Below are 26604 nucleotides of genomic sequence, written 5' to 3'. Positions count from 1 at the left end.
CCACGACCACCACCATGGACAAGAAGCAGGAGGATGTTGGCGGCGTCGCCCAGATCGACAAGACCACCGTCTTCCAGGATGCCCGCGCCTTCAACCAGAGCCCCATTTCCCCACGGAAGTGCAGAGTGATCCTCACCAAGCTCGCGCTGCTGCTGTTCACGGGCGAGAGCTGGGGACGCCAGGAAGCCACGACGCTGTTCTTTGGCATCTCGAAGCTGTTCCAGAACAAGGACGCGTCGCTGCGCCAGATGGTCTACCTGGTCATCAAGGAGCTCGCCGGCTCTGCTGACGATGTTATCATGGTCACCTCGTCCATCATGAAGGACGTCTCCGTCGGCAGCGACGTCGTATACCGCGCAAACGCTATCCGTGCCCTGTGCCGCGTCATCGATGCCTCCACCGTACAAGCCATCGAGCGTCTCGTTAAGACGTGCATTGTCGACAAGAACCCCTCGGTAGCCTCGGCCGCTCTCGTCTCGTCGTACCACCTCCTCCCAGTCGCCAAGGATGTCGTTCGTAGGTGGCAGTCGGAGGCAGCGGAGGCAGCGTCTGGATCCAAGTCAGGCGGCTTCTTCGGTGGTTTCGGCGGCAGCTCCCAGACTGCTCTACAGGCCAGCACAAACTACATGACGCAGTACCACGCCATTGGTCTGTTGTACCAGATGCGCTCTGGCGACCGAATGAGCTTGGTCAAGATGGTGCAGCAGTACTCGGCTGCCGGTGTCGTCAAGAGCCCAGCTGCCACAGTTCTGCTCGTCAGGCTGGCTGCCAAGTTGGCTGAGGAGGACCCCAACCTCCGCAAGGTATGCCAGAGCATTGCGCCGCCGTACAGTATACTGACTCTTGTCACAGCCCATGATGCAACTCCTCGACGGCTGGCTGCGCCACAAATCCGAGATGGTCAACTTCGAGGCTGCAAAGGCCATCGCCGACATGCGCGACGTTACCGATGCCGAGCTCGTCCAAGCCGTTCACGTCCTCCAGCTGTTCCTCACATCGCCCCGCGCCGTCACAAAATTCGCTGCGCTCAGGATACTGTCGCAGATGGCTTCGTTCAAGCCTGACGCTGTTCGCACCTGCAACCAGGACATCGAGTCGCTCATCACCAACTCCAACCGCAGCATCGCTACCTTTGCCATCACCACACTGCTCAAGACGGGCAACGAGTCGTCGGTCGACAGGCTGATGAAGCAGATTACCGGCTTCATGGCCGAGATCACAGACGAGTTCAAGGTCACTATCGTGGAGGCCGTCCGCACACTGGCCCTGAAGTTCAAGGCCAAGCAGTCCGGCTTCCTGGCTTTCCTCAGCGGTATTCTGCGCGACGAGGGAGGCTATGACTTCAAGCGATCTGTTGTCGAGGCTATCATGGATCTGATCCGTTTTGTCCCCGAGGCCAAGGAAGACGCCCTCGCAACTCTATGTGAGTTCATCGAGGACTGCGAGTTCACTAAGCTTGCTGTCCGTATTCTCTTTGTGCTCGGTCGCGAAGGTCCCTCGACACCTCACCCCACCAAGTACATTCGATACATCTACAACCGTGTGGTTCTTGAGAACGCCATTGTTCGTGCTGCTGCCACCTCCGCGCTGTCCAAGTTCGGTGTGGGCCAGAAGGATCCTGAGATCAAGAAGTCGGTGCACGTTCTCCTCACCCGCTGTCTCGACGATGTCGACGACGAAGTCCGTGATCGTGCCGCCCTGAGTCTCCGTTTGATGGACCAGGATGACGACATGGCAGTCAGCTTCATCCGCAACGACTCGATGTTCTCTCTGCCCGTTCTCGAGCACCAGCTGGCGATGTACGTCAGCTCCGACTCCCGCGACACCTTTGAGACTGCCTTCGACATCTCCAAGATCCCCACCGTTTCACGCGAACAGGCAGATGCCGCCGATCTCTCCAAGAAGACACAAGACGCCACACCGACCATCAAGGCTCCCAGCGCCGCGAAGGCTCCCGCGAAGGGTGGTGCCGAGGCAGCTGCGGCGATTGCGAACAATGCTCAGAAGTACCAGGAAGAACTGCAGAAGATCCCAGAGCTTGCAGCACACGGTGGCGTCCTCAAGTCAAGCGACGTTATCGAGCTCACCGAGACCGAGACCGAGTACGTTGTCACGGCCGTCAAGCACATCTTCAAGGACCACATTGTCCTTCAGTACGACATCAAGAACACGCTTCCCGACACGGTCCTCCTCGATGTCGAGATGGTTGTCACGCCAGAGGACGATGGCGACGTGCAGCTAGAGGAAGAGTTCCTCATCCCAGCACCGAAGCTTGCCACAAACGAGCCTGGCACAGTCTACGTCTCGTTCAAGCGTCTTGAGACAGAATCGCAGTTTATCGCCACCACCTTCACCAACGTGCTCAAGTTCACAAGCAAGGAGATTGACCCGAGCACAAACGAGCCCGAGGAGGGTGACGGGTATCCTGACGAGTACCAGGTTGAGGATCTGGACCTCAACGGTGCTGACTACGTTGTCCCCGCGTACGCTGGCAGCTTCGACAACGTGTGGGAGCAGGCGAATGGCGACTCTGCAACGGAGACGCTACAACTGAGTGAGATCAAGAGCTTATCAGGTAGGTCAATTTCGGTAGTCGCGTTCCAGAATGTGCATGTACTAACGGCTCTACAGACGCAACAGAACAGCTCACCAAGACTCTGAGCCTGCAGCCACTCGAGGGCACAGACGTCGCACTCTCGACGACGACACATACGCTCAAGCTTTACGGAAAGACAATAAGTGGCGGCAAGGTTGCGGCGATGATCAGGATGGCGTTCAGCGCACGGACAGGTGTTACGATGAAGATCGATGTCAGGAGTGAGGAGGAGGGTGTTGCGGCGCTGGTAGTCGGCAGCGTAGCATGAGCGTATTAGACATGAGTTCTGGAAAAGATGACATGACCGGTAGCATGAAAGAAGCACTCTTGACCGTGACTGTCCGCTTTCTTGGAACTAAAGGCAACCACAGGCTCGTGAAATGCGGGCGTTCAACATTTGCGAGTGTCAAACCTGTCGAGTGCAGGGGGATTGTCACATGTCGCTAGAACCTCCGCGGGACGCGTCGAGTGGACGCTTGCGGACCCAGACTCCGGACCGCCCCGCAACGTATGTGACGACACTCTCGATAACCATGGCGGCCATGTTCTACGAAGGCACCTTACAGAGTGGCATTGGACAGGCTATCCAGCAGCAGAAGCTCGTGGCATGCTTCGTCCGAGGTAAGCACGCGCCTACGTCATTGCAGTGCACGACTGACATGTTGCCCAGACGACGGCGCAACGAGCAAGCAGTGGGAAGATGAGTGGCTGAGGAGCGGCTGGGTAAGCCTTCGACTGCACATGCCAGCGCACACGGTATTGCGACCAAACATCTCTGACTGCCGCAGCTAGCAGGCCTCCTCGAGCAGAAAGCCATCCTCCTGCGCCTCGAGAGCGGATCGGCCGAGGCCGGATTCCTCGCTGCGTTCTGCAAGATCGGGAGCGCGCCTACGCTCGTCGTCATCCACAACGGGACGCTGCAGCTCCAGCTTGGGAGCGAGGTCGGGCAGGAAGAGTTCGTGAACAGCGTGCGCCGGGTCTTGGGCGCAGCGCCCATCCCCGGCGCGGCGGCTGCGCAGGCAAGCACTGCGCAGGCAGAGGATGACTTGTATGGGGAGGACGGACCTGCAGTGGCTGCAGCGCAAGCGAACAGCCCCGTGCCAGCGCCGCCACCAGCACGAGCGCCGCCAGCACGAGTGCACACCCCAGCGACGACTGCCCCGACACCAAACGCCAGAGGCAAGCAACGAGCCGAGACGGCTCCCCAAGCCGGCCTTGCCGCCTCACCCGCGACCACGACCTCTGCCCAGCAAGCAGCGCGCGCTGCCCTACAGAAGAAGAAGCGGGAAGATGCGGAAGAGCTCGCGCGCGTCAAAGCACGCATAGAGCAAGACAAAGCCGAGCGCAAAGCGCAGGCCGAGGCACGGAAAGCCGAGCGAAGCGCAGAGAGCCAGACGTCCCCCCCGTCCCGGACGACACCCTCGATCTCGACCTCAATCTCAACCTCGACCCGCGGCGCGCAGTCGCAGACGGTCAGCCTCAACGTCCGTCTCTTCGACGGCCGCACAATCCGCGCCACCTTCCCGCGCACCGCAACGCTGGAGACCCAAGTCCGCACGTGGGTCGACGCCGAGTGCGCAAGGCTGTCCCAAGACGACCCTAACACGGCCCACGCCGCCCTCCCGCCCTATTTCTTCCGTCACATCCTCGCGCCGCAGCCGGCGCGCGAGCTCTCTGCCGGCGACGAGACCCAGGCCCTCGGCGCCATCGACCTCGCCCCGACCGCAACCCTGGTCCTCGTCCCCGTCAAGGGCTACAGTGACGCCTACGCTGCTCCCAGCACGAACCTGCTCGCGGGCACCACGACGGGGCTCGTCAGCGGCGCCTTCGGGCTGCTGAGCACTACGGTGGGATATGCGGGGAGCGTGCTGGGCGCGCTGCTCGGCGGCGCGGGGTCGCCGCAGACAAACACCGGGCACACCCTTGACGCGCGCAGTGCGAGTAGTGCGAGTAGTGCGAGTAGTGCTCCGCAGCCCCCAGAGAGAGACGACGGCAGCATCAGGGTGCGGACGCTCGCCGACCAGCGCGCGCGCGAGCCGCGCAGCCAGCAGTTTTACAACGGGAACCAGGTGCGTCGCCCGTCTTGCTCGAGGAATACGTCGTGCTAACCTGTCGCTAGTCGAATATCGAGCCCCGGCCGGACGACCGGGGGTGATGAGTGGTGCAAGGGGAGCAGGATGCGTACCTTGCTGGAGCCTGAAACGCAGAAACATCAAGCAATCGAGACGAAGGCTGCGTTGGCCGGTACTCAGACTCCACCCATCTTTTTTTTCGTGTAATCCAGCGTCTGCATCGTCTGAGCGCGTCTTGATTCCTTCGTGCGTTGTGCGTGTAAACATGTGTTCCGCCTGTCATCGCACATATCAATGCCTCTTTTCCCTCCTTGCCAATGATTGCTTGACAACTCCCACACTCTTCTTCGACAGCGCATCACAAGCCCAGCGCTCCACTGCACTGCCACGATGCTCACGTGTGCAACGTCTCCGGTCCAAGGCTTCAATCCCGCGCTCTACACAAGGGGCTGAGTCAGATGGACCATGGAGTCTTCTGAGGCTTGCTTTGACGACGACTCGGCGAGCAGCGACTAGGCTAAGCATGAGTGTGATGGATTTACTTGGCAACAGGGCATCGCTATACGGATACTATTCGCAATCAAGTCCTCGTATAGTCGACCTGTTGGTACACGAATTCCTTTCCGTAGACACGCCACGCCTTCCCAACATACACTAGCTCTTTCCGTAGACACGCCACGCCGCCCACCATACACTCACCCCTTCCGTAGACACACCACGCCGCCCACCATACACTCGTTCTTTCCGTAGACACACCACGCCGCCCACCACACACTCACCCCTTCCATAGACACACCACACCGTCCCACCACATGGCACACACTCACCCCTACCTTGCGTATGCAGATGTGCTGCGTCATATTCCTGATGGAATATCGGCCGGTGCTGCCAGCCGTATTGGGCAGTGTGGAAAGCGTCCATGGCGTAGCAGTCGGCCGGTTGAAGTTGCACCTGATACAAAACAGATCAATAGCCGGGAGAGAGGAAGAGAAATTGGTCGAGACTGAGTTAGTTAGTATGCCTTGCGGGTGTTCTCGCAATTGGAGAAGGGCTCGTGTGACGTACTGAGGGAGGCTGCCCACGCACGATCGCACACTTAACCGAGTACAATACGCGGCCTTGTAAGACCGCACGCTTTCAGCGAAGATGCAGAGCTGCTCGCGATGTCGGAGAGGGTATCGGAAACGCTTGACCAGAGGATATTGAGGTTTTCATCTAGTCGCGTTACACAACCGGTGGGGTGCGCAGCTTGGTTGCACGAATAGTTCTTTGCGTAGCTCAGGTGAGGTGAGCCATGTGCATATTCCACCATGTCGCAACTCCAGCCAATACCTACATGCAGGAGGTAAGCATCATCAGACCCTCGCTTTGCCCAACGCTGATGCGGCGGCGGGGACAGTGATGTGTGTACGAGATTCAAGGAAACGAGACCAATTGTGGTCGGCCGACAAAGTCGTCAGAAAACATGGACTGCCAAGATTGCGCGGTTGGAGGAAGAAAGGCAGGAGGTGATGCCGAGATAAAGAGACGACGGGAGGAGACGGCGCGACCTAGAACGGGGAAGCAGCACGCGCGATGTGAGGTAACAACAACAGCAGCAATGAAGATGACGAAGTCACATACATGAGCAGAGCAATTCTCTCACAATTCGAGCCATTGCGCTCTATTCTACTGACCATGCTTCTCCTTGATCTCATTCTGCCCCTTCATTACCCATCCCTTGAACGGGTCCTCCACATTCGGATCCTTTCTGAGCCTCACAATCTGATCATCACCATTCGGCACCAACAGTCCCTTCTTAACCGCTTCGCGCTCCTCGATCTTCTCTGCCCACTTCTCGAGGTTCGGGAAATCGTCCAAATTGATGCCAGCCCATGGTCCCCAGCGCACCCACGCGAACGTGCTGATATCAGCAACACTGTACTTCCCCTTCCCCTTACCGACCAAGTAATGCTTGTTCTCGAGCCTCTCTTCTAGTACAGAGTACAGTCTTTTGGTCTCATTCTGGTATCTATCGATGCCGTACTGGATCTTCTCGGGCGCATAACGGAAAAAGTGGTTCGCTTGGCCTTGGATCGGGCCCACACCAGCGTTCTGGAAGAAGAGCCATTGCAGCATCTCGCTCTTCTCATCCGTGTCCTGGAAAGAGAACTTGAAGTCCTTGTCGTAATGCTCCGCCAGGTACAGAAAGATTGCACCTGACTCAAAGACAGGGAAAGAGTTGCGGCTGTGGTCAACAATGGCTGGTATGCGTCCGTTAGGGTTGATCTTGAGAAAATCGGGCCTCTTTTGGTCTTCGGCGCCGAGGTCGATCGATGTGGTCTTGTAGGGTATACCGAGCTCCTCCAGGAAGACTGAAATCTTCTGCCCATTGGGCGTGGCGGAGGTGAGTAGTTCGATGTTTGGCGTCATAGTTTACTTGTATATAAGCTCAAGGGATTTTTTTTGGAAGAAGAGGCGTGCGTTTAAATTGACTGATGTGTACACTCGAGTTATTTCAATCATTGTTGGCTGCATATGGATGTGACGGTTCCTCGATTCATGATGACGTAGCGCGACGGAGCCGTGTACCGAATGGGTGTGATTTGCTAAGATCAAACGACGCCGCAACTGATACTTCTTACTGAACAACAGCACGGCATATACACGGGTATATGCGAGGAAAAATCATTTTGAACATCCGACTGAGCGGACTTGCTTTAGTTGACTAACTAACACTCTACTCAAGTATAAAGCGCTTCATCATGCGTGCAAGAAAAAGAAAACCTCATCCAGCTCATCAAGTCAACATTGCATTTACGAGACGTTGACGAATTGACCCATAGCAGGGATACCGTCAACAAGAACGTAGATGACGTAAGGACCGGCAGGCGCAATGGCCCTGTTCGGAGGCATGGTGACGGTGACGGTCTGAGCGGTAGCACCGGCCTGGAAGCCAGTGTTGTCAAGGAACAAGGAGCGGTGACCCATGTGGAGGGAATGGGTGACGAAGCCACCGTAGTAGAGGTGGACCTTGACAGCCTTGCCGTTGGCAGGGGCGTTGAACTTGATGGTGAACGTAGATCCATCAGCCTTAAGAGCCTTGGTGGAGATCTGTACAGCAGAAGGACGGGTAGGGTTGCCGACGAGGTAGGGGGGAGTGTAGATCTCGTTGCGGAACTCAGTGACGTAGGGATCCTTAGCAGTAGGCTGGAGGATGGGCTGCTCGACGGGGTTGGATCCAGAGATGAGGAGAGTACCGTCGAGAAGGAGAAGGGCAACACTGTGGTATAGGCGGGCAATGGTCGACTTAGGACCAGTGGTGAAGCGCTTACCCTTGGCCTGGTTGGGGTCGTACAGGAGCACCTCGAGAGCAGGGTCCTGGGCAACACCGAAACCTTGAGCACCCTCCTGAGCACCGTTGACCCAGGCGATGGTACCATCAGCAAGGATAGTTCCCTCAACCATGCCGCGGCCTTCGGGCATGGAGTCCATCTCCCAGGTAGGGTTGGCATCGAGAGGCTTCATGCGACCGCACGATGGGTCACCAGGGGCAGTGATGTCCTGGTAAGGTCCACCACCGCAGATGATGATATCAGGGTTCCACTGATTGGCGCTGGTAAGGGGCATCATGACGGATCCACCGGTGTTTGGGTAGGAACGGTAGGTACCGGGGAGGTCAGGAAGAGTACGGACAACGTTGCCGGTAGCTACGTTGAAGATCTCAGCGGACTTGGCGACCTGGACGAACAGGTTGCCATCCTTCATCAAGTGGAGGAAAGGGTACATGTAGTAAGGCTGGTTCTTGTTGAGAATCTCCATGTTGGTGGATTTGCCCTGAGCAGTACCGTCGGCGTTGAGGATCTCGTAGGTAGGGTTGTTGTTCTCGGGCTTGGTGGGGTCAAGACCGTTCAAGGAGCCGGAAGCCACGAAGATCTCGTTGTTGGGCATGATCTGAACAGAGGCGTACCAACGGGCAGTGCTAAGCTGTGTGCCTGGCTCGCTCCAAGCCTGACCGTCAAGGGAAGCATCATCAGCAGAGCGCTGGAGGAAGCGGATACTCTTGAAACCATCACCAACAGTGGGGTCTATGAATTCAAGAGGAGCGTTACCACCAACGGAGATAAAGCGTCCGTCAGCAAGGAAGATACCACCAGAGCAGAAGGCATTGGTCTTGTAAGCCAGAGGAGTGAGCTTCTGAGTGTTGGGGTCATACTCCGAGGAGTAAGCGTACTGGCCGTTGGCAAGCTTGAGCTCAGTGTAGTTCTCGACCTTGTCGAGGAAAACGACCTTACCGTTAGGCATGAGACCAGCGTGCATGGCAGGTACACCGGAACGACCCGTGATCTGAATGGTACCAGGAACAGCGGCGGCGGGAGCAGGGCTAGCCTTGGGCGCAGCAACAGCAGGCGTGTTGACACAAGGACCAGACTGGCAACCCTCACCGCAGTGAGCAGTGGTGTTACCACAGTATCCGTACATAGAGCAGCAAGATCCCTGAGCCCAGGTTCCGCAGATGGTATCACTGAAAGTGGCACCGCAGCTTCCATCGGTGGTCTGGATGCCAGTGGGTGTGGCAGGAGCAACGTCTACGCTCGATGGCTTGCCCAAGACGGGCTCGCCGGAGCTAGTAGTGGAAGGAGGACGAGAGACAGCAGGGGTGACAACAGCGGTAGTGGTGGCGGTAGCATCCTTGCAGCCGCTCTGACAACCATCAGCGACGAGGCAGTGACCGTCCTATAAAGATGTTAGTAAGCGCAATTGAACAGATGGAGCTAGACACACGTACAGTGGAACCACAGTATCCGTAAGAGCTGCAGCAGCCGCCATAAGCGCCGTTGGCATCGCAAGTGGCGCCGCCGAAGTCCTTTCCGCAGCGACCGTCGTCCCTAGCAGGGACAGCAGCAGCCTTGGTGGCAACCGGCGTAGCGGGAGTGTTGTCACAGCCAGACAAGCAGCCAGTTCCGCAATGAGCGGGGGTGTTACCACACCATCCGTACTGCGAGCAGCATGAACCGCTGTAGACTGTGCTGTTGGGGTCGCAAAGCAGGTTTCCGTGGGCAGGACCGCACTGGCCGTCCTGAGAGTACTTGGCCTGCCTCTTCTCGGGGACAGTACGGCGGTGAGAAGAAGAGATCTTGGAGTGATCGCTCTTGATGTCGGCAACGCAATTGTTCCCGTCGCCACAGTGCTGTCCAGTCAAGCAGCGGTTGGGAGTGTTGACATCGCAGACAGGGTTGACCCAGTTGAAGGTGATGTTGGCTGAGGCTAGCCCGGCGAGAGCGCCAAAGGCAATAATTGAGGTCCTCATTGTTGATAGAGATCTGTAGTACTAGAGGTAAGCCAATGCTCAGTGTAAGAATCGAGGTGTTCGTTCAAAGACAAACAATCGTAGGAGCCGTTCGTGAAGAGGAAAAACTGCAACTGAGTGTGGTCGCAGCTGTTGAGCCCAGCCTCCACGGTCGAATAGCTCTAGAGAATGTTCCAAGTCGATGATGTTGATGTTCGGCGCCCACGTGGTGGTGTTTCCAGCAAACACGTGCGAAGGTATGGACTCGGTGCCATTATTCGTGAAGGAAGGAACCTACCAAAGTATATGATCCCTGAGGTAGTGACGACTCGAATGTCGGAGACTCGAGGTCAAATATCTATTAATTCGAATGTAGACGAGATGTAAGGATGGGTACGAGCACCGTGGGGTCGATGCAAGGAGGGTTTCGGTATTAGGTGCGCAAGGCGAGCGAGTGACGATTAGGTATATCAAAGGTTAACGAATGTCTGAGTACTACTGAAAGTACTCGGGTTGCTGAAGGCAAGGGACTTGACAGTCTGCCTACAACGAGCGCGGTGAGGAGAAATCGTGGGAGGACTGCGGTCTTGTAGTTATATCCAGCGTCTCTAGCACCGTTCAGGCCTCCTGCTAGTCATGTCTCTGACTATCGCTTCCGAAGGGGAAAGCTGGACGCCGTTTCACGCACTGGTCCAATCAGAACTCCGGAATAAAGCCGAATGTGGAAGCAGCGGCAATTTCCCTGGTGAAGGTCGGCCAATGCTAGGCCTGCCAGGGTGTGATCATCGTCAAGGTTACCATCTATTTCTAGGCCTAAGGATTGGATGACAACGCCCGACGAACACGAAGCGTCACACAAACTGCATGATTCGCATGAAAAGGACCGACGGGCGGCTGCTCGAGCAAACCTGTGATTCCTGTTGGCGCGGTTCGTTGTGGCTGCTCAGCCGTTCCGTGTTGCCAGCCCGCAGGCCGATATGTGGTCACGATGGCTGGGCGATGGCCGCTGCCGTCGATGGTCAGTCGCCGTGAAAAGCTTGCCGCAAGTCAGGCGATGAGTGTAGCGAAAAGCTTAGGTTGTCAAGCATTATTGGGGTAGTGTCAGCAGAGAATGCCGTCGCAGCCACGCTCTAGCCATGATAAGGTAGAGTCAGGGGAAGCGTGTTGCTATCTCCACAACTTCCAGCAGGAACGGGCAAGCGCGCCGAGTGAATTAGGAAGCCGCAACCGCAGGCTGGGACGCTGGGCAAAAACCCCAAGATTCTCCAAGACAGCACCCTCCTCGCTTTTACGTCAGATATATCAGTGCCTAGCCACCATTACTGATGTTGTGTTCAATAGACAGAGATTCGCTGTCTGCCAAACGTAGGACACGAGGCGAGCGGGGCGCACGCAGGCAAGACCCTTTCCGCCAGCTCGTATCTTCACACGCGCCCAGTCCACTTTGGGTCACGGCGCACTACCACGCAAGCCGGGCATGACAAGCTTCGCGACAACCGTCGGTCGAGGATAAGCACTGGTGACAGCAACGACCGTTTAGACTTACGAGGATGAATAGGTACCTAACAAATCATGCAGCCTGCAGCCTTACGTGTCCTCGCACGCTGATCGCTGAACTATCGATGTGTCGTTGCATGTCCGCCTCGCATTTTCTGGCAAACATCGTGTTTCCGAGATTGCGCTCATGCGACGCAGGAAGACGTCCGACAGCCCGACAAGACCGAAGAGAAGTCCTGCTAATCTCAACAAACACGATGAATGACGTCGGTGTGTCCCACGTTCAAATGCCGCACTGCCACCGAGGTCCTTGCCCATTTCTGCACCGGTCCATTCTCCGCCAAATCTACCCAGCTCCACCGTCGCAGCGTGCTGGTCAGCTTAGGCCGAAGCATCTGCTAGCATGTGCGGGTAAGGCAGCACGTCGAGGACTTCGTGCACATGATGGGCAGATGGTGGTCTCTTGTTGTAGCACGACCTCGAAGACCTGACACGTTCTGCTCACTGCAAGGACCTGGGAGCCGCATCGAGCTCGAGATGCTTGGCCAAATTCAGGTAGCGGCATTATCACGATCGTTTCTCCCGTTCTTCCATCTTTAGGACACGCCGCGCGTGCATGCTGTTTGTTTGTCCCCGGGGTACGACAATTGGTACGGCGATTGTCTTTAGGCGTGCCGTTATCAATGGTAGCGAGTGCGGACCGGGTGGACTTTGGTTCACGGCCTCGCGACTGCGTTCTGGGCGGGTTGCTGCGTATGTTCTTCGTCGAGTCTGGTACATCTCCTTTCGTACACGGAAACCCTATCGTAGGTGCAGCCGTATTATTGGGTTTGGAACGAGCTGTTTGTTCAGCCTGGATTGACGGCGTGATAGACGGGTGCAAGGGGTTCAGGGGATTGTTTGGATGTGCCGCGCGATCAAAGCTGCATGAGGACTTCGTAAAAAAGTTATCGCCACACTTCCACTAATTCGCGTCAGTAATTTCAAGTCTTGATGAGCTTATCAAGGCTTGCCACTCATATGATCAGATGACAAATCTTGTCCACTTGCTCCCGTAGCACCCTGTTCAGGTCCCCGAGTAATGTCAACACGACTTGATCAATACTGAAGTTAGTTCTGCATAGCTCTGCGATCGACACCGTTCCAGTCGTTCTATCTCATCTTCACCATGAGTGTCGGCCTCACCGCCCCTTTCTTCGAAGTCGAAGTTGCATGTGCCCATGTCGCTGTCGCTGGCCGTTCAGCATGAGCTTGCAAAGCACTGTTCCTCGTCTTTGACCGACATTCTGCAGGTATTTTCGCGATTTGGCGGGGATCAATAGTGGCTCAGGGTGTGCTGGCGGGAACAGATCTGGTCTAGAGGTAAGGCGCGAGGCCAGTGTCAAGCGATATCTTGCTGCTCTGAGATCAACGGTGCATGTAGGTATCCGTCGGGCATGGGCTTGGCAGATCGCAGCGTGGCCATCTTGACCGACAATCTAGGAGCCTGTCCGAGTTGTGACGAGCTGAAGGTGCGGGTAGAACATTCTGTGAGAAACTTCTGGCCCCGTCACAGTGCCAGTAGCCCTGTGCTCTCCTGCCACTCACGTACCCGTAAGTACATGAGAGAGCACCGTACCGCCAGACCAGAGTGCGATACTACCGGGAGATTGTCTCGCCACAAGCCCAAAATGACAGTTGCATGACTGATGTTGCGGTGTCCAAAAACATCTCGAGGCACATATGTATTCCGCTTGACAAGTGACATCTTGACAGAAAGCCCTGTTTCGACGAGGCTTGCATGACAAGCCTCCGCTAGGCGTCTGCGAATAAGGACGGCAAATATTGCATACCTGACAGCCACTTCTCACTCATCGCCAGCCATCTCTGTACCACAATCCGCGCCCAGATGACGGTCGGAAGCACCACAAACAAGCCGTCGATCAAACCGCCGTGGATCTAAGGATGGCAAGGACTTGTAAGCGCAGCAACACAACACACGCATTTGCACCATGGTCGGGATAGTATTGAGGTTTCACAGCGACACCTGCCGAGGCTCGTGTAACAGCTGCCCACAACGCCCGCGTCGCGATCACAGCCTCCACAGCACCACAACCGAGATTGACGTTCTGCAGAGCCATCCACACACATCTCGCCTGATCACCTGCGCTACCAGCCCGCCCCCAATGCGACGTCGTCGCCAGGCCAGACGACCGCAAGACGGGTACACGGAATCTGCAGCGCTGCACGCTTGTTGCGCCGTCTGCAGGTTTGGCCCCAAAGTAGGTGTTGGTGGATGCGTAAGCCGTCCGATTTGACTGTGAAGACTGTTTGTTCGAAAGGCTGATGCAAGTGCCATGTCATTTTGCGCATAGATGGATGGAAATGGTGTTTCAAGTAGGCGATCACACCACTAATTCCTCTTGTTCCCAACTGGTGTTGCTTTTTCGTGAGATGGTAGGCCGTGCACCGTTCGAGAGATGACCGCCGAAGGGACTTACATCACATCGACTCGGCATACTCGAAGTCATATGCTGTTGACTGCTCTGTGCTATGGACCAGCCCCAAGAAGTGAAGATGTGATTTGTGTGCACGTGATTTATGGTCAATGTCGCACAACTCACCGCCTCACATCCCTGCTTGTAATCGTGCCCTACGAACGAAAATAGGACTGATCAGTAGCCGCCAGAATCTAGTTTCTCGCCTCGACAAGTGGTTTGCATGAATGCAAGCATACTGTTGCAAGCATACCGTTGCAAGCGGTAGCATGGATGAGGGGTCGAACCTTCTTTGTTTGAAGGGCTGCGGGCAGCGCTGCCCCTCCACGTTCGGCTAGAATTGGTTCCTGGATCGGGGACAGATATGGAAGACTTGTGGTGATTAGCGCCGACAAGAAGTTGAACGGAAGACTGCTGTTGGGCGTTGGGCGCTGGGCGCTGGGCGCTGGATGTTGAATTGGAGCCAGGAAGGTGGCGCGCGTGTGGGGTGCGAATGATCAGTTGCGGTACCGGAATGTTTGTTTTGTTGTGGACAGCAAAGTTTGTGGACATAGAGAATGAACAATAATGGCTTGGCGAGCGAAGAAGTCGCGGTCGTAGAGACGAAAGTGACTCTCCAAATCTTGAGACGCAGTTATCAGGTTGATGCAGAAATTGGCCATTGTCAAATGCTACCGTTCATTCCTAGATACTACCAAAAGTAAACACAGCGCTGCGTTAGGCCGTAGCCAATGCCAAAAAGTCGTGAAAATAACATCGTGAAGTCGTAAAGATGCCCATGCAATCAACCTAAAGACGGAAACGTACTATGCCATCATCATCTATACACACTTTCCGCTGCAGTACAGGAGAACACAATCATGAGACCAAGGTCCAAAGCAACTAACACCATCGTAACGTCATGAAGCCGAATCAACATCCGCAGCTCAGGAAGCGAGTCAACCCGCTCGGCCTCTTCTTGTGCTTTTGGTAGCTCTCTCGCTCGGTTGAAGTTGCTTTTGATTTGACATCCTCGTGCCTACTCATCCTGCTTTGAGTACGCGAGCTCTCTTTGCTTTGTTTTTTCTCGGGTTTGCGGTCCATACTGCTTTTGCTCCTCTTATCATGCTTTTCATGGCTGTGTCGCCCTTCACTGCTAGAGTAGGAGATCCTGCTATCTGCGCGCTCTCGCTCCTTTTCTTTGTTCCTCACATTGGCATTGACCGTGTTAGCGTGAGTAGTGGCCTTGTCTTTCCCATTGCGCTTCCATTTGCCGACAAGGCGGACTTTCTCCTCACCATCGGAGTCCCAGTCATCCCATGCTGATGTGGTATTTTGTAGCCCGTGGTTGACCTGGTGAAGCGAAGGAGGTGATGAGGCGGCCAAAGGGGCGTAGTGGTGTACTTGACTGTACTCGGAGGGGGTGGCGCTAGTTTGGCGCGTGTAGGATGGCAAGATAGCATTTTGCGTGAGTGGAGATGTCATCTGCGCAAAGCTCGAGGGCCGAGTGGAGACGCGTGAAGGGATGGTAGACGGCGGGCTCGTTGGTGGGTAGGTCGGTGTTGATGGAATTGAGTATGTGTAAGGCGCGATTTGTTGAGCGTATTGAAGTCGAAGGAAAGGCTCGTTGGGGTCCGTCAAGGATGCTTTCCGGCTGCGATTTGCTTCCATAAGGTCATGAGTGCTGGGTGGTGGCCGCAACGAATCTAGTCGAATAGGCGGGTTGGTAAATTGTAGTGCAGGTGGGCAGTCTTTGCGCTTCGATAGACTTGGCGGCCGCAAAGTTGGGTCCTCCTGTGATGTGGCCTTCTCAAGCAAGTGCAGGTCCGTGGAGGCAAAGTTCCGAGCCGCTGGGGTAAGGGGTGGAGTAGATTCACCCGTGGGAGACGGCAGGATGATGGTCTTTGTGCAACGCCCGCAAACACCTGAGGAGTATGTGATAGGTCGTTTGCAGCTTTTGCAGGTAGCGACTGCTTTCGATGTAACGATGGGAGCATTACGAAACTTGAAGTCATAGCTTGACCTTGCAGTAGAGCTCGACGAACGAGACCCCTTGCCGACATCTGAGGATGCTGAGTTGCGCTGCGGTTGGGATGACTGTGAGGCTCGATCTCTTCGCCTTGCGTTCTGCCTCGCTTGCTTCTCGTATTCGTCCCAGGCTTTTGCTGTCTTCGCTGGTGTGCAAGGTGCCGGACGTGGGTCCTTGAAGGGTGAGAGCTTTCTTGACAAAGGCGACGGACGCGCTGAGTTCTGGGACACAACTGAAGTAGCCATATTGTAGTCAAAGGCCAAAGGTCAAAACAGTGGATGAGCAGTGCCGGCGGGAAAGGGATGAGGGGTGAACCTTGACTATCTAAGGCACGACTGCTTGTCAGCAAGTCTCGGTAGTTCACACGCTATATAGGAGGTACAAGGCCGGGCTCCTGGTCCAAGGGGTGCGACAGATCGTTTACAGAGAGCTCCAGACCAGGTTTAGTTGCTACCATCAGGCGGTGGCTGGGGCAGGAAGGATCTCTCAAGTCCAGGGATAAGGGAGAGTTACGTTGGACCGCCTCCCCGGATTATACAGATCACCGCTGTATTGATCTTCCGATGGGCTGCAGCGGCAGAGAGATCTCGGTCTGACGGTGGCTGCGTTGATTTGCGGTGCAGGAGGATTTTGTACCAATCGTGGTCACATAGCCAATTAAAAGAGCGTCATTTGTGGTCCGCTAGAACAGGGGAGTGTCGTCGAGAAGAAAGCAAGCAAGGGAGAGCTGACAATGTTAACATGCCTTGTTGACGACGACGCACTGTCGGCAAGGCTCTAAAACACTGAGAAAGCGCCTAATGATGCATGCTTTGCCTGCGTGAAAAAAATTTAGACCCATGCTGATCGAAGCTGCCGAACGCCTCTAATATCGGAACAGAAGCAGTGCATCCGCCGTGCAGCTAGCGGAAAGCCGTTGTTGCGCAAGCTAATTTGTGCGGCGTGGAGACAGACGACGTTAGGCTTGTTGGCCGCTGATGGTAGCCGTAGTACAACATGGTTGGAATGTAACTTGCCCGTGACCCAAGAACAACTGACTTGGTCGAGGAGACAAACAACAGCAGACAGCAGCGGAGGCCGAACACGTCGCCAAGAGATGAGACTGAGCTGAGTCGGCGAGAATGACGTAGGAGAAGTCGAGATGTCCTCGCGGAATACAAAAGCAAGCAAACCTCTCAGAAATGAGATTAGCAAAATAATGCGAATAAACCCCTGCAAAAGACCCTCGCAACCGCTGCAAGCTGAAATCGCGGGACAACTGCTCAGCGCTGCCCGACACAATTCTACAGGTATCGGGCGCAGGACCTAACGTTGCATATTTTCAAGCTATGATCATCAGCAGTCGTCTCAGCCACCGATCACGGCAGCGGTGCTAACGCCATCGTGAACATAGGTACTTCCGTTAGGGACCGGAGGTACAAAACCTGTCGAGCCGCTGAAGTTTGTCGCCAGAGCGCTTGCCAAAAGTGACGAGGACTCGGCCGCGAAGAGGAAGCAGTCCTGGTCGCCGTTGTTGATCCGCAACGTCCCGCCTTGGCGGCTTTAGACGCTCAGCCCCATAGTTCTCCGCTCCCTGGCTTTTTGACGGGCTGTTGTCTACTAATACTCCAAGCTTGCCACTCGATGGCCCAATCGCGAACGTCGCTGAGGGCGTAATGTGTTCTGCAGCCAAATGTTCATGCAAAATTGCGTTAAATTGTATGGCATCAGTCAGTAACGTAGTTGGGCACCAAGCATCAGGTCCAGCCAGCTCTGTGTCGAACCTTGTACCAAATGGGGTTGACATTGCGAAAAGGGAGGCAGGCGCGACTTTGGTCGACGATCGCAAGTTTGCAAGCTATCTCGAGCGCGGGACAAGATCCCCCGTTTCAGTGAACCAAGCTCAATGGCGGAAGATTGATTCGCTGCGTGCTCGCGAGGAGAATTTCAACAAGGTTTCGTTCATGCGCCTTGGCAAAGTTACCTTGAGGTCATCAAATTGAACGCCGAGATCATTTGCAGAATACCAGACCTGAGCAACGGTCAAGCTAGTGAAGTATATGTAGTAACGTTCGCTCCTGATTTTGACCCTCGTAAGCACTGAGAGAAATCAGTCTTGATGTGATTTCACATTTTACAGAGGCTAAGGATCCATCAGCCTGTGGCAATCACAAGCAATCACGTCCTTGCAGAGTCAGAATGGATAAGCATAAGATGGCCTCGTGTATAATGATCTGCAGAATCGTCAGTATATACGTACATTTGTGAGGTCGTGCATGCGGGACGCGCAATTCTATTATCATCCGGCCCCTCACCCCGATTTTTTGTACTCACCTCACACAATCAAGACAGACACAAAAGCATCTGAACTCCGTCTGATTCGGTTCTAAAACCAAGCATCCAAGCTGTACTGCAATCCAATGCATTCTTCGCCAATCGCTATGTTGATAGACGCTATCCTCCATTGCCTCGTCCGCGCTTGGCAACTGATGTTCACGTGTCTTTGCGAATTTGCTCTCGGCTTGATACTTAAAGCCACACAGAAGAACCCTGTTGCAGCTCCAGAGAAGGCCATAGCGTATGGCTGGTGAAAATTGAGCGCGTGGAGAGCCGACAAGCATACCAATTCGTGGTCGTCTGCTGGTACATGTAAGTGCGTCTGACAACATCGCACATCAGTGCGCAACGCTGATAGTATATATTAGTCTCTTATCAGGACATCTTTGCAGTGGAGACGCTCGTTCAGGCAATGAACCGTCATCGACAACGCCTCGATGCCAGTCCTGGATCACAGACATACACATGAAAGCGGGAATCTTGCTGGACTCACTGGAACACTGGGAAGGGTCTGAGACTTACCAACGACTTGGGTCTGCTGAGCCCTTTTCAAGGAAACGGTGTCTCACTAGAGTTTTGGACGACCTGGTATTGGGAATTACGAGAAGCGTCGAAGCGTCGGTCTGTACTGCCACTGCGGGCAACTGAGACACTGTCCTGGCCTTGCATGACGGTGTGGATCGTGTCGAAGAATGGTTGGAGCACACTGGGCCCGAATTACTGGAGTCTGGTTCCATCTTCATCGCTGGAAGTGTGCGATTTGATCGATGGCCATGTCTGGCGATGGATTGGAAAAAGACAGCTGCTCAAGCAAGCCGTAAGTGTATGACTCCATGTAGGCACATCTTGACATGTATTCATCAATTGGCAAATCTCATTCTAAGCCTACAACATAAGTGTAGATGCTATGAAGCCTCAGCTCTTGTTTGAGCTTGTTCTATAAGTCTTGTGTGCATGGTCTCGATTTCTGGAATGATCAAGGACTCGATTTCCACAGCTGGTTCGCCTTGTGGAACGCCGCCCTGGTCACTAACCGACCTATCAGTCTCTACCGCGTCAGACACTGTCAAAGGGTCTGCGGAGCCGACGAGTGACTGTATACCAGAGAAGCTCTTCGTCCTGCGGCTGGACGGCACTCGGATCCATTTTTCGCCATCTAGGACGGAGACAAAGACGACCTCCCATTTTCGAGTAAGGAGGAGATTACCGATGACAAGGTGGTGAGAGTACTTGTTCAGAGCATATTGCGCCTTCTTGACAAGTATAGAAGGATCCGTCTCAAGCTTGAAGCTCACGATCATGGCCTCCGGAGCCCAGCCGTCAACAAGCTGTTTCAGGAACTTAGGCACAGGCTCCAAGTCGATGACAAGACTACGGCCCTCGGTGCGGGCGGCCGGAGGTTTGCCGTGGCCGCTGGACTCAGCGTTTTGCAGGAACTCTTCGTTGGACTGAATTTTGTGCTCAACCATACGGTCTCGGGGAACGAAGAAGTCGGATACAGCAGCAGCCAAGTAGAACATGGCCTTCGGCCCAAGCGGTTGCATCAGTTGGGCGACTTCGCGCAAGTTCCACAGATACTCGGTAATGGTAACGTACGACAGAATGAGCAGCTTGTTGTCGCGCTTGACCTCGTTGTATTGACGCAACACGCGCAGCATCTGCTCCTGGTGTTGCTCATCAACAGTGACACGTCCATCTTCTTCCTTCATGTAGTCAAGGAAAGACCGTGTGTTGTGTGAGTAGTGCCGTGAGTATGGAAGTAGTGAAAATTGGCGGTGCAGGAATATGACAGCGTAGCCATTTTGCAGGAAGTACTCGGCACTGGTAGCACCGCGTGTCCCGGCAGAGAAATTGTCGATGAAGCGCACCGTTTGCTGTTCTAGGGGCACGGTAGTACCGCCTGATGTGACGAGCACGACACGATGTAGTTCGTTGGCATGGCGATTGATGAACTCGCGTGCGAGCGTCGTATTCGTCTTCAGATCTTTTGGCGGTGGCTCATGGGTAAAGTAAGAACTTCCCGCCTGTTGGGCGCTGCTATCTTCCGCCATCCTGCTGCACGTGTCAAAGGATGGGTTGATGCTGGCTCGTCTGGCGGGGTAGCTTCGAGGCTCTTTGCCAAGAGATGAGCTAGGGCTCGATTGGTAATAATCTGATTGGTACGGCCGACTTCACCGCAACCTTCACCCTTCTCATCCTGGGCGATACAATTCCAGATGCTCCGCGGAACTCACCTCTTTCATATATAAACATCATGGCCCTTCTGTCCCAAGACCGCTGCAACACTATTTTGCATCGCGACAGTTGGCTCACGCGCCACATCACAATTGAGATGTGCCTAATTGTCTTATCCTGTTCAATCCGCAATTTACTAGCTGTCGGACAGTCAGATGCTCTAGACTACACACGCAGTCCACACTCGTCTTCACTGTTGAAAGAGGCTGTCACGGGCTGCATCGCCCATCACGATCGCTCATCGCCGCTAGAGTCTAGATCATGAATACGTAGCCGGTCGGCGTACGAAACCGAACCTATCCAGATCGGCTATGCGAGAGACTGCAGAAAAGCGACCAGCTGTGCTGTCGTCCTAACGCTCCTCGCAATCTTATAGGTCGATCTTAGTCCGGCATGGACCCCACCAATCACCGCCTCCAGACCCTTCAGCGATCAGATTTTGCTGTTCTGCCATGCTTTGATTTCGATCCCCACGGCTTTCTTGCAGACTGCCCACAATCGCGTCCCGGTCGGTCGGTGTATGCGTTGTTTCTCGCCCAGCGACACTTGGTCGTAGCATGTCTCATCCGACCTTACCCGCCTCGGGCTCAGGATCTTCGAAATTGCCAATTCCGAGGCTGCACAAACAACGCAGCGAGCCTCCTCGCAAACCTCCAGTAATCCGACAGAACCGTGTCAGTCGAGCGTGTTTGAGCTGTAGGTCACGAAAGATCAAGTGCAATGGTCAGCAACCACGTTGCTTAAATTGTAGCGAGAATGCCACATCGTGTGTGTATGCATCAAGTCGCAAGGACCGACTCAAGACGTGTGTGACAGCATTTTCGATTTACACTTGGTCACTGAACGCGACAGGGCTACTACACAGAACCAGGATATGATTACAATGTTACGCGATCTACGACAGCACACATCTACTGAACGAGCAGCTCGCATTGACGATCTCTTAGCAAGCGTTAGTCGTACCCACAATAGCACCGAACTGCTGACTGATTGACACAGGTCATTGAAGATGTTGCTGATGCCGCTGCCACAGTCTCAGACCCAACAGACAAATATCGTGGACCGATTTTTGGCCGCGAGCGAGGTGAAGCCGATGTGAGCGTAGAAGTCGGGAGCTCTGGTGAGCCTGATCTGCTCGATGAAGATGCCATGCAAGATGAGGAAATAAGAGCCACGGACTTTGTAGGCGAGACATCTGAGGTCCAAAGGCTGCGTAAGTTGCACAGGACAAGTACCTCCAATTCGTCGGAGCGAGGTCCTCGGGGCCCTCCTGATGATGACGATGTCGCGATCAACGACCGCTTGACAGCCATTCGTGAGCGACGAAACAGCCATCCTTCACCACCATTGATGCCGGCGAGCAAGGCAAGCTTCTACCTGGACGACGAAGTGTTCGAGACGGACATAATGGTCGATCCCTTTGAGATGCCACCGTTCGAGACTGCGGAGAGACTACTGCAAGCATACTTGGATAGCGCACACAACTCCTTTCCAATACTGGCAAAGAAGACCTTTCTCAACCGTTTCTACCACTGTACGTCAAACCTACCAGCTTCAGGACTGATGATGTAGGCTGAGTTTATGCCGTCATGTTAATTGTCAGCCTGGTATTGATAATACAAGCAGTTCCTAACATCCCACAGATTATGCTGCTCGGCAACAGGGTAGCCCATACAATGTCCCTCGGAAATGGCAAGCCACTTTAAATCTAGTGTTCGCTATTGGCGCAGTGTACATCCATATGAACTCGGCGGACTGGCAAGCTGACGATCGCGATCATTTGCTGTACCACTCTAGAGCATGGGCTCTAAGCCTGAGAGATCCTTGGTGGTTCTCCCATCCAGATCTCGCACACATGCAGATTACAGGTAGGTTTACGTTTGGCATTGTTTGACTGACGTGACTGAGTAAGACAGGGCTTCTATCCTTCTACTACCTCAGCATAGGACACATAAATCGGTCAGTCCTAAATTATCTTTGCGGCTACAATCTGACTAAGAGATACCAGTTCATGGGTCCTCATTGGCAGCGCGATGCGTTCTGGATTTACCTTAGGCATGCATCTACGTAGCGAGGATAGCCAGACAGGAGCTGTCAGAAAAGAAGTCAACTCCAGGATCTGGTGGGCACATTACGCTCTAGAACGACTCGTATCATCATTGACTGGACGGCCCAGTCTGGGTGTGGGTTACCTGTGCTCAGTCCCCTTGCCACTCCCTCTCTCGTCTGATGATATCGAGGAACCGACAATCCAGTCGAGGTGTGGTGACAAAGATAACCGACCTCAAAGACCTCAAAGACCTCCCGGAAGCCCTCAGGCCATGGATATCTCGGCCCAGCACAATTTCAACTACGAAACCACTAGCTCTGGACCGGCGAATTCTGGCTCTTATCTCAAGAGCATAGTGAATCTCGGCGAGATCACACAAGCTGCTCTTGAATTGTACGCCACCGATACCGCGAAGAAGTCATGGGAGTCCGTACAAAGATCTATTGCCCACGAAAATGATGCCCTTGACGCCTGGGCGACCGATCTACCTGAAGGACTCAACTTCTTTCATAAATCGCACGTCGTTGGTCACAAGTATAGGCGTGAGCAAAACACTCTCGACATTTTGTATCACAGCACGAAGATCCTCATCATGCGGCCTTGCCTCTGCAGACTCGACCGCCGGATCTCCCACCAGACAGCTGATTCGAGTACCTTCAATCAACGGGCGGCACTCCTGTGCGTTGAGTCCGCCAAATCTATTGCAAATCTTCTACCTGATGCCGTGGCAAGCAATCTTGTTCTGTTGTATCAGGCTGGACCTTGGTGGCAAATGGTTCATGTCATCATGCAAGCTCTTGTGGTGTTACTTCTCGAGGTTGTGCTTGAGTCAAGGTACTCCCCTCATGATTGTCAAGATATCATCCCTTCGATGCAGAAGCTACTGTGTTGGTTACGAGTAATGCGGGTGAACAACGGAATGGCTGTTCGAGCATATTCGTTATCATTGGGCCTCATGAAGGAGCTCGCTTCTATCATCAAATTCGTAAGTCTATGATTCTCCCGTGCTCCGAATTAGTTGTAAGATCGTCTCTCGACTAACTGTCTTACAGGATATCAGAGATCTCGTCAAAGAAGATGACGCGAGAACATCGCCCGCCAAGCCGAGTCTGGCGCCATCTGTCCCGGCTTCAACTTACACTCCCTATCCAGACGTCCTCAATCCGATCGAGGAGCCACAAACTGTGATTGTGCCACTAGCAGCTCCCGTCACAACGCAAAATCTTAAACAACAAGAGAAACAGCAGCATGCGCATGAGGCACTGTCCCATTCGCAATTCCGATCGGCTCCGTCGCAAGGCCTGAGTCATCAGATAAGTCAAAATACAGAGCCAATTCGCCTTCCACCTCGCTTTGCCGAACATGATCTAGATTCGGAGTTCAGCGCATACGACAATCTCTTCAAGGTGTCTTCTGGATACGAACAGGTCACCTTTCCAGGATGTGTTGTCACAAGTTTCGATGAGCATGACCTGTTCTCGGGGACTGGATTTCGAAATGTGAAGTCTTGGGCTCAAGAGAATAGTCTCGGACAAGGAGACAAGAAGGTATGTTGAGCAGAAGAGCAAACGGAAATGCGCTCAGCAGTGGCAGACTTTGAGGGCGAGGCAAGCGCACATTCCACCAAGGCCGATACACATGTTCTCACGCCTTCGCGTGGCGTGTCGTCATTGTGGTCAGGCTATCCACCACGACAAGGCCAGGACTCTGCAACGATATCGGTTACATCGTCAAGACTGCCGAATATATTCACTACAGAATTGCGCCCCCTGTGTAGTTGTTGAAGCTGAGCTTTTCTTCGCTTCTGCTTGTGTTCCTGATTTGGCTACACTGATGCAGCTTCTATCTGCTTTCTTCTCCACCACAAAGAAAAAACAATTGCTAGTAATTGCATCAAATTTCATAATATCCAGCCTGCCCTTGAGTAGCGACCAGACTGTTGACGATCCTGCACTATGTCCCTGGTCAACCTTCGACAAGCCTATACTCTGAAAAAGCGCTTCCTGGTAAAGAACAACCTTCCATGTCAAGTATCATATGTGGAGAAGCTCACTGCTAAATCAGGCCTTCAATCGTGTCCGTTTGCTACGCCGCGTCTATCAAGCACTTACTGAACGCTAGTCGGCTCACCGTCGCCTGTCGACTATTGAACGTCTAGGTCACTGGAATAGGGTCTCACGAAGGATTTGAGGGCTTGTTTGCTGTGGCTAATCAGCGGCAATGCGAGCACAATGCCCTGTTTCGCGCCAAATGCCGCGAAATCCTGCTCGCAGGATGCGGACGCATTCGGGTATTGAAGGCAGATCTGACATAAATAAGCTCTAGTATCGCCACGAATTCAATTTGCTGTCAAGTACGCGCCCCACGTCAGAGAGGCAAGCTACGCAATGCCAACAGTTGAACAACTCGCCGCCTTCAGTGACACTGTCATGATATGGCGGTCTTTTACTGGCGGCATTCTTTTCGTGAGTAACAAATCAAACCTGGAAAGGCGCTGGCTTACTTAGGAAGTTGCTTGTAGCCTGGGTCGCACGAGGACTGCATCAACTGTATCTCCATCCTCTTCGCAACGTACCAGGTCCAGCGTTGTCAGCGTTTACGATCCTCCCGCACTTTATCGCTGTCAGTCGGGGATATCTCAATCGATACCTACGTCACCTTCATGGGCGCTACGGCCAAGTTGTTCGCATAGCCCCAGACGAGCTTAGCTTCGTCGACCCAGACGCATTGTGCGACATCTACGGTTATGGTATCAAAGGCAACCAAGGGCGCGTACCCCCACAGGCGTTCTCACGTTATCCCGAAAACGTTTATACATCCATGTGAATGAGCCGAGCGACGCTGAATATGCGAGGGTTCGACGGATCTCCAGCCCTGCTTTCTCGGAAAGAGCGCTTACTGAGCAAGAGCCGGTCTTTGTCAAGTACGCAGACCAACTTGTGCGTGTTCTGCAAAAGATCAGCTACGATGAGCCCAAGAGCGCCATCGACGTGGTCAAGATGTGCAGGTGCTAGACGAGCAGCACTTTTCGGCTTGTACTGATGAGTGCGTTTCTTTTAGTCAACTTTACGACATTTGATGTCATGGCTGACATGACTTTTGGCGAACCTCTCCACATGCTCGATAACACCGAATATATGCCATGGGTCAGCATGATCTTCGGCTACATTAAAGTTGCTACATGCGTGGGTATTCTCAGGGCATACTGCCCGCACATCTTCGGCCTCATTCAACTCGTGTTCAGCGGGACGATACACAAGGCGCGAACGGCCCACATGCAGCATACAGTCACCAGGGTCACCAAGCGCCTCGAGCAAGGTAGAAAGACGGAAGGGATCGACCTCTCGACATACGTGCTCGATCAGCAAGGGAAGGGCAAGGAAGGCTTATCGCGAGGCTCGATGGACGCCAATGCTTCCTTGTTCATGGTTGCTGGGACGGAGACTACGGCAACAACGCTCTCGGGTCTGACCTATATGCTGATAAGAAACCCATCGACAATGCGCAAGCTGACTGCCGAGATCCGTGAGTCTTTCGCATCATCACCTGATATATCCATGGAAAGTCTCACTCAGTTGCCGTACCTCAATGCGTGCATTAAGGAGGCCATGCGTATCTACCCTTCGGTCCCCGTGGGATTCCCGCATCTCACCCCCACGGAAGGCTCGACAGTATGCGGATAATTCGTCCCGCTCGGCGTCATTGTCTCTACGTCCCATCTCTATATGTACACCTCACCCGACAACTTCAAAGACACACTGCACTTCATCCCCGAGCGTTGGACTGGCGACCAGGAGTTTGCAGACAAGAGAGCTGCTGTGCAGCCGTTTTCCGTGGGCTCGCGAGACTGCCTGGGCAAAAAGTAGGCTGGTCTGGGTGTGGCGTCGACGATAGTGGCTGACGAACTACAGTATGGCGACTCACGAAATGCGACTGATCCTCACGAAGGTCGTGTGGTCGTTCGATCTCCAATTATGCGAGCAACAGAGCGATTGGCTTGAACAGAAACTGTACTCAACGTGGGAGAAGATGCCTCTCATGGTCAAGCTGAAAATGGCCCAGCGTTGATAGAGTCTCTGAGAAA

General features: G+C 54.1%; 9 protein-coding genes across 9 annotated transcripts; 6 read left to right on the top strand and 3 right to left on the bottom strand.

Moving 5' to 3' along the window:
• Window positions 1-14: 14 nt before the first annotated feature.
• On the top strand, window positions 15-2864 carry M421DRAFT_96999 (Coatomer, gamma subunit; the record flags this gene model as incomplete). Its single annotated transcript, XM_033598451.1, has 3 exons — window positions 15-803; window positions 853-2575; window positions 2632-2864. 3 exons carry the CDS (start codon window positions 15-17, stop codon window positions 2862-2864), a joined length of 2745 nt encoding a protein of 914 aa, XP_033454200.1.
• Window positions 2865-3109: 245 nt separating this feature from the next.
• M421DRAFT_415004 (uncharacterized protein) lies at window positions 3110-5050 on the top strand. Its single transcript, XM_033590534.1, has 4 exons — window positions 3110-3217; window positions 3267-3319; window positions 3385-4665; window positions 4716-5050. Exons 1-4 carry the CDS (start codon window positions 3130-3132, stop codon window positions 4749-4751), a joined length of 1458 nt encoding a protein of 485 aa, XP_033454199.1. The 5' UTR covers window positions 3110-3129; the 3' UTR covers window positions 4752-5050.
• Window positions 4311-5417, top strand: M421DRAFT_109174 (uncharacterized protein). Its single transcript, XM_033587177.1, has 2 exons — window positions 4311-4665; window positions 4716-5417. Exon 2 carries the CDS (start codon window positions 4751-4753, stop codon window positions 5324-5326), a length of 576 nt encoding a protein of 191 aa, XP_033454198.1. The 5' UTR covers window positions 4311-4665; window positions 4716-4750; the 3' UTR covers window positions 5327-5417.
• A 919-nt stretch (window positions 5418-6336) lies between these two features.
• On the bottom strand, window positions 6337-9958 carry M421DRAFT_96988 (carbohydrate-binding module family 18; the record flags this gene model as incomplete). Its single annotated transcript, XM_033598450.1, has 4 exons — window positions 6337-7022; window positions 7381-7385; window positions 7469-9384; window positions 9437-9958. 4 exons carry the CDS (start codon window positions 9956-9958, stop codon window positions 6337-6339), a joined length of 3129 nt encoding a protein of 1042 aa, XP_033454197.1.
• A 4616-nt stretch (window positions 9959-14574) lies between these two features.
• On the bottom strand, window positions 14575-16602 carry M421DRAFT_414996 (uncharacterized protein). The gene has a single exon (XM_033590533.1). It carries the CDS (start codon window positions 16162-16164, stop codon window positions 14824-14826), a length of 1341 nt encoding a protein of 446 aa, XP_033454196.1. The 5' UTR covers window positions 16165-16602; the 3' UTR covers window positions 14575-14823.
• Window positions 16603-18781: 2179 nt separating this feature from the next.
• On the top strand, window positions 18782-19102 carry M421DRAFT_108846 (uncharacterized protein). The gene has a single exon (XM_033587174.1). It carries the CDS (start codon window positions 18903-18905, stop codon window positions 19062-19064), a length of 162 nt encoding a protein of 53 aa, XP_033454195.1. The 5' UTR covers window positions 18782-18902; the 3' UTR covers window positions 19065-19102.
• On the bottom strand, window positions 18802-20308 carry M421DRAFT_414995 (phosphopantothenate-cysteine ligase). The gene has a single exon (XM_033590532.1). The coding sequence runs from the start codon at window positions 20284-20286 to the stop codon at window positions 19141-19143; it is 1146 nt and encodes a 381-aa protein (XP_033454194.1). The 5' UTR covers window positions 20287-20308; the 3' UTR covers window positions 18802-19140.
• A 304-nt stretch (window positions 20309-20612) lies between these two features.
• M421DRAFT_414993 (uncharacterized protein) lies at window positions 20613-24382 on the top strand. Its single transcript, XM_033590531.1, has 7 exons — window positions 20613-21275; window positions 21323-21422; window positions 21470-22004; window positions 22114-22338; window positions 22387-22429; window positions 22479-23505; window positions 23573-24382. Exons 1-7 carry the CDS (start codon window positions 21028-21030, stop codon window positions 24074-24076), a joined length of 2682 nt encoding a protein of 893 aa, XP_033454193.1. The 5' UTR covers window positions 20613-21027; the 3' UTR covers window positions 24077-24382.
• Window positions 24383-24475: 93 nt separating this feature from the next.
• On the top strand, window positions 24476-26588 carry M421DRAFT_96986 (cytochrome P450 46A1; the record flags this gene model as incomplete). The annotated part of the gene is made up of 6 exons (XM_033598449.1): window positions 24476-24596; window positions 24991-25292; window positions 25352-25523; window positions 25581-26191; window positions 26297-26382; window positions 26432-26588. 6 exons carry the CDS (start codon window positions 24476-24478, stop codon window positions 26586-26588), a joined length of 1449 nt encoding a protein of 482 aa, XP_033454192.1.
• Between the last annotated feature and the right edge of the window lie 16 nt (window positions 26589-26604).

Source organism: Didymella exigua, assembly GCF_010094145.1.
Source record: "Didymella exigua CBS 183.55 unplaced genomic scaffold M421scaffold_1, whole genome shotgun sequence".
NCBI lineage: Eukaryota > Fungi > Ascomycota > Dothideomycetes > Pleosporales > Didymellaceae > Didymella > Didymella exigua.
Note: the sequence above shows the minus strand (reverse complement) of the source record. Positions and strands in the feature narration are given on the sequence as shown.

Coding starts and splice junctions, on each gene's coding strand:
- M421DRAFT_108846 (XM_033587174.1), top strand. CDS start 18,903: ATGACGGTGTGGATCGTGTCGAAGAATGGTTGGAGCACACTGGGCCCG.
- M421DRAFT_109174 (XM_033587177.1), top strand. CDS start 4,751: ATGAGTGGTGCAAGGGGAGCAGGATGCGTACCTTGCTGGAGCCTGAAA.
- M421DRAFT_414993 (XM_033590531.1), top strand. CDS start 21,028: ATGTCTCATCCGACCTTACCCGCCTCGGGCTCAGGATCTTCGAAATTG. Junction 22,005..22,113: donor TCTCAACCGTTTCTACCACT/GTACGTCAAACC, acceptor AACATCCCACAG/ATTATGCTGCTCGGCAACAG. Junction 22,430..22,478: donor AGCATAGGACACATAAATCG/GTCAGTCCTAAA, acceptor AAGAGATACCAG/TTCATGGGTCCTCATTGGCA.
- M421DRAFT_414996 (XM_033590533.1), bottom strand. CDS start 16,164: ATGGCTACTTCAGTTGTGTCCCAGAACTCAGCGCGTCCGTCGCCTTTG.
- M421DRAFT_415004 (XM_033590534.1), top strand. CDS start 3,130: ATGGCGGCCATGTTCTACGAAGGCACCTTACAGAGTGGCATTGGACAG. Junction 3,218..3,266: donor CGTGGCATGCTTCGTCCGAG/GTAAGCACGCGC, acceptor CATGTTGCCCAG/ACGACGGCGCAACGAGCAAG. Junction 4,666..4,715: donor AGTTTTACAACGGGAACCAG/GTGCGTCGCCCG, acceptor ACCTGTCGCTAG/TCGAATATCGAGCCCCGGCC.
- M421DRAFT_414995 (XM_033590532.1), bottom strand. CDS start 20,286: ATGGCGGAAGATAGCAGCGCCCAACAGGCGGGAAGTTCTTACTTTACC.